Consider the following 11521-nt stretch of genomic DNA (forward strand, 5'->3'; position numbering starts at 1 on the left):
AGCGAATTTGCCCATTTACGGATGTGCGATAAATTAGCATTCCACTTGTAATATAGCTCTTAATCTATTAAAATCACTGAGTTTGAGTCCTTTCTTTGATCAAGAGATGGAATTATCCATGTTTCTTATCTAAAAGCAGGATTTGAGCTATATGCACAGCAGCGTTTTTTTTTTATAAAACAATCTCAGAGGGCTAGAAGAAGACACAGATGTTTCACACACAAATAAAAATCGAGTTCCGATTACTTATAATGGTAAAGTCACAGTCATATAAATATGGCTGTAACTTTTGCAAGGCCCATACCACAGCTAAACATTCCTTTTCTACCACTGTATAGACTCCCATCTCCATTCACTCCACTATTGGATTCAGTAGAAGCACAGGTAAGCCAGGGCCACCACATGCCCCTTCCCCAGCCCTCTTTTGCATTAGGTACTAGCATTGGGTATAAAAAAGGATCATATTTATCAGTATACAGATTAATATTTTTGGACAATATGTCTGGTTCTGTGTATTAAGCTTTTTCACTCCTGCATTTCCTCCCAGCCATCATATTTCCAATTCTCCCTTATAGTTTTAAACATTATTTCTGGTGGTGTGGGGCTTTCTGGTAGCCCTACTGTTCTTTAGGTGTTAACTCAGACTCACTATTAACCCGTATCCTACAGGCGTACTAGCAGCTAACCTGGAAGCCTGCAGATGAAAAATCACTTTCGATTTACATCCTTGCTCCACACCCAAGGTACAGGATGTGCCACTACTCAGCAATACCATACTACTGAGTTCAACAGTAGTACACGTGTTGGGCATAGGCGAGCTAGGGCCTTCCACCTCAGTTGCTACCAGTATAAAGGGTACCACAAGCCCTTTCCTCAGCCATCTTTCCCTAGGGACTGGCATCTGGCACACATGGGAATCCTATTTAAAAGTAGGTATATTCAGATTTTTGAGACAACATCGCTGATTCACGTTAGCCTATCTACCCTATGCTTTACCTCTCAGCAATCATGTTTCACATTTTCCCCAATTGTTATGAACAGTACCTCATGGCTTTGTGGAGCCCTCATTTAGGCCACCTGGTTTGCAGGTGTTATTTTCTGAGGCATAATCACAAAGTATCTAGCTCAAATCATTCCCCAGCAAAACATTTACAGGGATATCCTCAGACATCCCCACTTCCTACAATATTTTCTCCTCACCTCCAGCCAGGGGCACACATGCCATAGGCACTGTAGGGCACTCCCCACAAACTTCTGCATTATCCACAGTCTCTCCAGGGATAGTATCCTCTTAATCTGCCACTTCAGGACGCACCAAGCTACACCCAGCACCCAGTCCCAGTGTCCAAAAGTCTCTTGGTCACACGGTCACCCACCATGATACTCTGCAGATTACTGCTGCATTCCCATCCCAGGCTGCCCTTTGAGGTTTCTCCTTGGTGGGGCAGGCAAAACTTATGTGCCCAAATTGGTTACACCAAATGCGGGTAACCCCATTGCCCAATGGAACCCCTGCCCCCTTGAAGGCATTACCCTGGCTAAGCGTACAACTATACCTATTGAGGACAGTTGTGCTTTCAAAGATCCTATGGATAAAAAAATTAGAGGGTCTCCTAAAGAAAATTTTTGTTCATCAGGGTTTTCTTCTCCAACCTATAGCGTGCATTGTTCCTGTAACTACTGCAGCTGCTTTTTGGTTTGAGGCTCTTCAGGTTGAGACCCCATTAGATGATATTCTGGATAGAATTAGGGCTCTGAAGCTAGCTAATTCTTTCATTACAGATGCCGCTTTTCAACTGGCTAAATTAGCGGCAAAGAATTCAGGTTTTACCATTTTAGCGCGTAGAGCGTTATGGCTTAAGTCCTGGTCTGCTGATGTGTCATCAAAATCTAAGCTTTTAGCCATCCCTTTCAAAGGTAAGACCCTATTCGGGCCTGAACTGAAAGACATCATTTCAGACATCACTGGAGGGAAAGGCCATGCCCTTCCTCAGGATAAGACGAATAAGATGAGGACCAAACAAAATAATTTTCGTTCCTTTCGAAACTTCAAAGGTGGTCCCTCTACCTCTTCCCTGGCTGCAAAACAAGAGGGGAATTTTGCTCAATCCAAGTCAGTCTGGAGACATAACCAGACTTGGAACAAAGGTAAACAGGCCAAGAAGCCCGCTGCTGCTACCAAGACAGCATGAAGGGGTAGCCACCGATCCGGGACCGGATCTAGTAGGGGGCAGACTTTCTCTCTTTGCTCAGGCTTGGGCAAGAGACGTTCAGGACTCCTGGGCTTTAGAAATCGTAACCCAGGGGTATCTTCTAGATTTCAAAGATTCTCCTCCAAGGGGGAGATTCCATCTTTCTCAATTGTCTGCAAACCAGACAAAAAGAAAGGCGTTCTTATGCTGTGTAGAAGACCTATATACCATGGGAGTGATCCGCCCAGTTCCGGAAGCAGAACAGGGGCAGGGGTTTTACTCCAATCTGTTTGTGGTTCCCAAAAAAGAGGGAACCTTCAAACCAATTTTAGATCTCAAGATCCTAAACAAATTCCTCAGAGTCCCATCTTTCAAGATGGAGACCATTCGGACTATTTTACCAATGATACAGGAGGGTCAATATATGACCACCGTATCTACACATCCCTATCCACAAAGATCATCACCAGTTCCTCAGGTCCTCTTCCCTTCGGGTTGGCCACAGCTCCCAGAATTTTCACAAAGGTGCTAGGGTCCCTTCTGGCGGTTCTAAGGCCGTGGGGCATAGCAGTGACGCCTTATCTGGATGATATCTTAATTCAGGCGTCAACTTACCACCTAGTCAAGTCTCACACAGACATCGTGTTGGCTTTTCTAAGATCTCACGGGTGGAAGGTGAACGTAAAAAAGAGTTCACTTATACCTCTCACAAGAGTTCCATTCCTAGGAACTCTGATAGATTCGGTGGACATGAGGAGGTCAGGAAATCAAAGATTTTAACCACCTGCCGAGCTCTTCATTCCATTCCTCGGCCGTCAGTGGCTTAGTGTATGGAGGTAATCGTACTAATGGTAGCGGCAATGGACATAGTTCCGTTTGCTCACTTGCATCTCAGACCACTGCAACTATGCATGCTCAAACAGTGGAATGGGGATTATGCAGATTTATCTCCTCAGATAAATCTGGATCAAGAGACCAGAGACTCTCTTCTTTGGTGGTTGTCACAGGATCATCTGTCCCAGGGAATGTGTTTCCGCAGGCCAGCGTGGGTCATAGTGATGACGGACGCCAGCCTATTGGGCTGGGGTGCAGTCTGGAATTCCCTGAAATCACAGGGTTTGTGGACTCAGGAGGAGGCTCTCCTCCCGATAAATATTCTAGAACTGAGAGCGATATTCAACGCGCTTCAGGTGTGGCCTCAGCTGGCTTTGGCCAGATTCATAAGATTCCAGTCGGACAATATCACGACTGTAGCATATATCAATCATCAGGGGGGAACAAAGAGTTCTCTAGCGATGATAGAGGTTACCAAAATAATTTGATGGGCAGAGACTCAATCTTGCCATCTATCATCAATCTATATCCCAGGAGTGGAGAACTGGGAAGCAGATTTTCTAAGTCGTCAGACTTTTCATCCGAGGGAGTGGGAATTCCATCCGGAGGTGTTTGCACAATTGATTCAGCAATGGGGCACACCAGAATTGGATCTGATGTCGTCTCGTCAGAACGCCAAATTTCCTTGTTACGGGTCCAGGTCAAGGGATCCTCAGGCAGTACTGATAGATGCTCTAGTAGTACCCTGGTCGTTGTGTTTCCACCTTATCCTCTCCTTCCTCATTTGATTGCCAGAATCAAACAGGAGAGAGCTTCAGTGATTTTGATAGCACCTGCGTGGCCACGCAGGACTTGGTATGCAGACCTGGTGGCCATGTCATCTCTTCCACCATGGACTCTGCCACTGAGACAGGACCTTCTGATTCAAGGTCCGTTCCAGCATCCAAATCTAGTTTCTCTGCGGCTGACTGCTTGGAGATTGAACGCCTGATTTTATCCAAGTGGGGTTTCTCTGAGTCAGTCATAGATACCTTGATTCAGGCTCGAAAGCCTGTCACTAGGAAAATTTATCATAAGATATGACGTAAATATCTTTATTGGTGCGAATCCAAAGGCTACTCATGGAGTAAGATCAGGATTCCTAGGATTTTGTCCTTTCTCCAAGAAGGATTGGAGAAGGGGCTATCAGCTAGTTCCTTAAAGGGACAGATATCTGCTTTATCAATTCTACTGCACAAGCGTCTGGCAGATAGTTAGAATCAAGCCTGTGTTTAAACCTGTTGCTCTGCCATGGAGTTTGAATTTAGTTCTTAAAGTTCTTCAAGGGGTTCCATTTGAACCTATGCATTCCATAGATATTAAGCTTCTATCTTGGAAAGTTCTGTTTTTAGTTGCTATCTCTTCGGCTCGAAAAGTTTCTGAACTATCTGCATTGCAATGCGACTCGTCTTATATTGTTTTCCATGCTGATAAGGTGGTTTTGCGTACCAAACCTGGATTTCTTCCTAAGGTTGTTACTAATAGGAATATCAATCAGGAAATTGTTGTTCCTTCTCTGTGTACTAATCCTTCCTCTAAGAAAGAGCGTCTGTTGCACAACTTGGACGTGGTTCGTGCTTTGAAGTTTTACTTGCAAGCAACCAAAGATTTCCGTCAAACATCTTCTTTGTTTGTTGTCTATTCTGGAAACGTAGAGGTCAAAAAGCTACGGCTACCTCGCTTTCTTTTTGGCTGAAAAGCATCATCCGTTTGGCATACGAGACTGCTGGACAGCAGCCTCCTGAAAGGATTACAGCTCACTCTACTAGAGCGGTGGCTTCCACATGGGCTTTTAAAAATGATGCTTCTGTTGAACATATTTGTAAGGCTGCGTCTTGGTCTTTGCTTCATACCTTTTCCAAATTTTACAAATTTGATACTTTTGCTTCTTCGGAGGCTATTTTTGGGAGAAAAGTTCTTCAAGCAGTGGTGCTTTCTGTTTAACCGTCTTGTCCCTCCCGTTCATCCGTGTCCTGTAGCTTTGGTATTGTATCCCACAAGTAAAGGATGAATCCGTGGACTTGTCGTACCTTATAGAAGAAAAGTAAATTTATGCTTACCTGATAAATTAATTTCTTCTATGGTACGAGTCCACTGCCCGCCCTGTCATTTTAAGACAGATTATATTTTTTTATTTTAAACTTCAGTCACCTCTGCACCTTTTAGTTTCTCCTTTTTCTTCCTGTACCTTTGGTCGAATGACTGGGGGGTGGAGCTAAGGGAGGAGCTTTATAGACCGCTCTGCTGTGGTGCTCTTTGCCACTTCCTGTTAGCAGGAGGATAATATCCCACAAGTAAAGGATGAATCCGTGGACTCGTCGTACCATAGAAGAAATTAATTTATCAGGTAAGCATAAATTTACTTTTTAACAAATCTCTGCATAGGAGCATCCAAATGCCCTTTTCAGGGCAATGGGGAGCTTAGGTTTTTTTAGATAGTATTTTATTTGGGGGGTTGTTTGTGTGGGTGGTGGGTTTTACTGTTGGGGGGGTTGTTTGTATTTTTTTTTTTTACAGGTTAAAGAGCTGATTACTTTGCGGCAATGCCCCGCAAAAGCCCTTTTAAGGGCTATTGGTAGTTTAGTTTAGGCTAGGTTTTTTTATTTGGGGGGGGGGGGCTTTTTTATTTTAATAGGGCTATTAGATTAGGTGTAATTAGTTTACATATCTGTAATTTGTTTATTATTTTCTGTAATTTAGTGTTTGTTTGTTTGTTTTTTGTACTTTAGCTAATTTAATTTAGGTAATTGTATTTAATTTAGTTAATTTATTTAATTATAGTGTAGTGTTAGGTGTTAGTGTAACTTAGGTTAGGTTTTATTTTACAGGTACTTATGTATTTATTTTAGCTAGGTAGTTATTAAATAGTTAATAACTAATAACTATTCTACCTATTTAAAATAAATACAAAGTTGCCTGTAAAATAAAAATAAACCCTAAGATAGCTACAATGTAACTATTAGTTATATTGTATCTAGCTTAGGGTTTATTTTATAGGTAGGTATTTAGTTTTAAATAGGAATATTTTAGTTAATGATTGGAATTTTATTTAGATTTATTGTAATTATATTTGTTAGGGAGTGTTAGGGTTAGACTTAGGTTTAGGGTTTAATAACTTTAATATAGTGGCGGCGATGTTGGGGGCAGCAGATTAGGGGTTAATACATATAATGTAGGTGGCTGCGGTGTCCGGAGCAGCAGACTAGGGGTTAATAATTATAATGTAGGTGTCGGCGTGGCAGATCAGGGGTTAATAAATAGTATGTGGTTGTCGGCGATGTTGGGGCAGCAGATTAGGGGTTCATAAATATAATGTAGGTGGCGGCGGTGTCCGGAGTGGCAGATTAGGGTTAAACATTTTATTATAGTGTTTGCGATGCGGGAGGGCCTTGGTTTAGGGGTTAATAGGTAGTTTATGGTTGTTAGTATACTCTTTAGCACTTTAGTTATGAGTTTTATGTTACGGCGTTGTAGTGACCTTAAACCTTCAAGACTCGTAATACCAGCGAGCGTAAAAAAGCAGCGTTAAGACCTCTTAACGCTGCTTTGTTACCCTAACGCACATTTCGTAATATAGCCGTATGTTTTACTACTTTCATTAAAACCTGTATTCAAGCCACGGCACAGCACACGTTTGCGTGTTTGTAATAACTAATGATATTGAAATGAATGTATTCATTTATATGTTTGTTACCTGTTAATATTCCATTCTATGGTTTTTTGTATTAATAATTTGCATTAAAAAAACTCACTTTATTAAATATTTACAAAAGTGCTTGAAAACTCTAGGGAGTATTTTTATTTTATCGTCCTTAATTGTGTCCAATTAGGATTACCTTTAAATGAGTTTGTCCGCTGCTCAGTGCAACAATCACTGTCAAGTATTTGGAGAGTTTAGGACATTTGCAGTTTCTTGGTGTGGGGGGGGGAAGCACAGTTTTTACAGCAAAATAATATTGGTTTTCCTTTGAATGCCATTGTTTATATAGTTATATTAGTATTGCAACATAGTATAGATTTGTAAGATGATGTCTACTAAATGGTCGAATCAACTCAGCATTGTACTAATTTCCAGGGTTTTGGTCTACAAAAAGCATCCTTCAATACAAGATTATAGTAAAGCAATGAGACGCATTTAATTTTGCAGATACAATCAAATGCTGTTTGGCTTCCACAATGGTATGCAAACCATAATTTAAAACAATGTTATATATTTATAACCAGTACAATAGTTTAAAGACTTTTTTTTTTTAAACCCTTTACAGGAATATACCTGTGCTCACTCACAATTTAATGATTAGGACATCCATGCCTAACCCTTGGATTTGTATTTTACAGATGTGCCATTTCTTGTTATTTATAGTGCAAATAAACTGGAAACTAAAAGGTTAAGAAATGTAAAATACAATCTAAAATGTTTACCACTGATCATTACGTTTTAGTATTCCTCTTTTCTAACACTAGGTGGCAATGTAAGCACACTGTTAAATTCAGTCTCTAACATAATGCCCAATAAATATCTTGGTCTGTGACAACAGTTATGTTTAAGGCTTCATACATTTGTATGTTTGCATCTAAAAATAGTATAATATTTAATGCATCTTTATTTTAGTTCTTAAAGGGACACTGAACCCAGTTTTTTCTTTTGTGATTCAGATAGAACATGCAATTTTAAGCAACTTTATAGTTTACTCCTATTATCAAATTTTATTCATTCTTTTGGTATCTTTATTTAAAAAGCAAAAATGTAAGTTTAGATGCCGGCCCATTTTTGGTGAACAACCTGGGTTGTTCTTGCTGATTGATGGATAAATTCACCCACCAATAAACAAGTGCTGTCCATGGTTCTGAACTAAAAATTGGCTGGCTCCTTAGCTTAGATTCCTTCTTTTTCAAATAAAGATAGCAAGAGAACTAAGAAAAGTTAATAATAGGAGTAAATTAGAAAGTTGCTTAAAATTGCATGCTCTATCTAAATAACGAAAGAAAAAAATTGGGTTCAGTTTCCCTTTAAGTAAAACTATATATATTTATATATAATATTTACTTTAGGTGCAAACAAAAAACAAACAACATTTTTTTATGAATTTTAGTTGTTAGTAAGTGAAGTTTTTAAATGAATGTTATGAAATTAAATGTTATATCTGTATAATTTATATTATTAATCTTATAGCATGTGTCCCTTTGGTGAAACGTGGCTGTTTTTGTGTTTAAAAAAAATCTTTTTTTTTGGTTAAGCAGTTCGTCCATTTTCCGGACCTGATGTATTCCCAAAAAAGAGTGCCGCAGAAGAGCATGAGCCGAAATCAAAGCCTTCAAATAAAGACAGTCAAAAGAGAAGCAAATCATGTGACTCTGGAGAGGAAGCTGAAAAAGAGTTTGTTTTTATTTAACATTCTGAAGGTTATGCGAAATCATTTAGTTGTATTTTACTTTATAACTGAACCTTAATTAGTATATTTGATTATTTTTTTTATAGTGACCCCTTTTTACATCTTTGTTAAAACCAGCATTTTTGTATGTTACTGTACTTGAATATCTTTGAAGAAACTACAGCATAATGGTCTAAAAATAGCAAAGGAAACATACACCTAATATTAAAGGGACATTAAAGTCTTTTTTGGGGAGGGCGCATTTGCATAGTTTATGCATTGCATAATATCTGCTTACAAAAAACATTTTATAATCATTTTGTTAGTCACATATTGCCTTGTATTCCATTCCAGGGACATACCCTCCAAATACTGTTTCTTATGAACAGGTATAAATGAGCTCCTGGGCTGATCAAGCAATAACTGTGTAGTATGTTGCAGGGTCAGTGTTCTAAAGTCTGCAGCATTCTTTGACAAATGAAAAAAAAATACTGTTAAATTACAGGAAAAGTAGAAAAAAAATTATAGTAAAAGTACATTTCACAGATTTTCTAACTGCATATAAATAAAAATTGTATGGGTAATTATATTTTGAATTTAATGTCCCTTTAACGTAGCACTGTCTAGCAATTAATACATGTCCTATATTGCTAGATAAACATGTGACAAATTCTGCACGTGCCCTCCGTATCTATGTATTCTTTATGTATGCAATTGCACATTGTAATTATATTAATAGAGCACACTAATGACAAATGATTTGTATAAATCGTAAATATATATATAAATCTCTATCTATATATATTTAGATATATATATATATTAGATGATTGGATATTGTTTTTACATCCTCTGGTAGGAAGTTTTTTTTGCTTCCTCGTCTTGTACATAATGTAACTCTTATTCATGCACTTGTCAATAAGCACAGATTACAAGACCCCCGAAGACACAGTAATAATAATCAGATTTTTTTTAATAGATGTAATTAATTATTTACAGACACCAAATATATCATTTAGTTACGTTTGTGGGAATTTTTAAATGCCGTCCTTAAGTTTTTGTCATTATAATTTTTTGTTTTTAAGAAATCATTTTGAAAGATAAAAAGATTAATCGTTGTATATAAATGAAGAAAATCTGTTTTTGAAAATACAATAACATAGATATACACTTATATTAAAGGTTATGGGGTTTTATTCATATGTATATTTGTATCAATAAAAATTTTACATCTTTAGTTTTGTTTTTATTTCCGTTGTATTTACATTTTGGGAGCAAAAAAAGGTTAGCCTTGTTTGACATGAATCCCCAAATGCTTCTTTCATGATGAGATATAACATACTATTAAAATAAAAACAAATCTGCAACTTGCTTCTATTATCAATTTTACTTTGTTCTTGTTGTATCCTTTCTTAAAGATCATACCTAGGTATGCAGTGTGCACTGGAGCACTATACGTCAGCAGTTTTGCAGGAATGATTTTAACAGTTGTATTCACTGTAGGAACACTGCTACCACCTAGTGATCAAACATCTATAACATTGCATTCACTACTAGACCACTAGATATGTTCTTTAATATAGAATACAATTACTCATTTTGTAAGTAAAGTAATTTTGATAACAGAAGCAAATTGGTTGTTTTTTTTTTAAACTGTGTGTTCTCTTTGAATCATGAATGAAAGATTTGAGGATTCATGTCACTTTAATAGATTTGATTTTAATTATTAATAGTTTGTGTGAACAACAGTTTAGAATCATGGCTTTACTCCTCCTATTGCATTCTTTTGCTGAGATTGCTTTGGTACTCTGAGAACTTACTTGTTTTGTGTAGTAGTCTTTTTATTTGAGGCTAAAAAAATATATGCTTTGCACTGGGACTAGTCTCTAGTCCCAGTGCAATACTGTCAACGTTACATACTCTATTATTGTTATCCAGACGTACTTCTACAATTTAACATTATATACAGTGGTCAAGTCCTACAAAAACAAAGTGTGGGAACTCACCAAGACTTTCACCCCCCCTCACAATTAATATTGTTTTATATACACACACTGTATTTATATGTATATAATCTATACACTCTATACACTAAAGCAAATTAAAACCAATGAAGTGCTGAATGGTTGCCTTTGGGCCTGAGGATGGACACCCATGGTTAAATTTTTACATAGCAGGGGTGAAATAGTTATTTGTAATTTAAGATTCCACCGATACTGAAAAGCCAGACACACTTTTTAGAACTCATGAAGGGGCATTTGTATATAGATGTTGAATTATCCAAAAAGCTAAGAGCCTTCATAAAATTTTAGATGTTACTCCCTGGCTCTCAGGATGTGTAAGTATATGTAATGTAAACATCTTAAATCATGATCTTGATAAGGTTTGTGTGTGCACTCACTCTGTAGTCAAAAACAATGATAATGTGATTTAAAGTAAAATTATGGTCACAAGGCACCTGATTGTCATTTTTTTTTACCATTAACATGTATATCAAGTAAATGTGATGCAAGTAACACTGTCAGAAGAAGCAGGGGGCATGAGAGCACAGTAACATTAAAAGCAAAACAGGTTACCTTACACTTTGGGATGAAACTGGTAAGGATGAATCTGCAGCAAATACATTATATTGTACATGTTAGCATTCTGCAGAGAATCTGGTCTGCTCAGCTTCAATTGATAGACATTCAGACAACAACTTAGACAAACAGACTGCACATACTATTGGTGTATAAAATAAAGTAATTGGTCTTATCCTACTTCAAGATGTTTCACGAAACACCTTTAATTGCAAGGACTATTTTCCTTTGTTTGTATACATGTATTTTCCTTGCAAACCTCATCCCAGCTATCTCTGGAAGAACTAAAAGGAATTCCAATCAGAGTAAAAGCAGAAAGCTGGAAGGACATGACTCTTCCCTGCTTGATGAGCACATTTTTCTTTGCTGAAACACTGAACTTTTTAAAAACAACTTTATAATAACTAGACACACATGAACACCTGTTTTATATCAGGCCAGGGTAGCCAGGGTTCCCCCTGCAAAAATAGTGCAGAAACTCCGTTCCTATGTGTTCCTGCTGGAC

At 37.8% G+C, this 11521-nt stretch overlaps 1 protein-coding gene across 3 annotated transcripts in view; it reads left to right on the top strand.

Moving 5' to 3' along the window:
• The window catches only part of CARMIL1 (capping protein regulator and myosin 1 linker 1), a 668567-nt gene extending 658893 nt beyond the window's left edge, over positions 1-9674 (top strand). For 2 of the 3 annotated variants that reach the window (XM_053714815.1, XM_053714817.1), the window contains exon 37: positions 8304-9674. In XM_053714815.1, coding sequence (XP_053570790.1) covers positions 8304-8458 — 155 coding nt within the window. In that variant the 3' untranslated portion in view covers positions 8459-9674. The remainder of the gene's footprint in view (positions 1-8303) is intronic. The other variant, XM_053714816.1, reaches the window with a different exon arrangement.
• Positions 9675-11521: the final 1847 nt, after the last annotated feature.

Source organism: Bombina bombina, chromosome 5, assembly GCF_027579735.1.
Source record: "Bombina bombina isolate aBomBom1 chromosome 5, aBomBom1.pri, whole genome shotgun sequence".
NCBI lineage: Eukaryota > Metazoa > Chordata > Amphibia > Anura > Bombinatoridae > Bombina > Bombina bombina.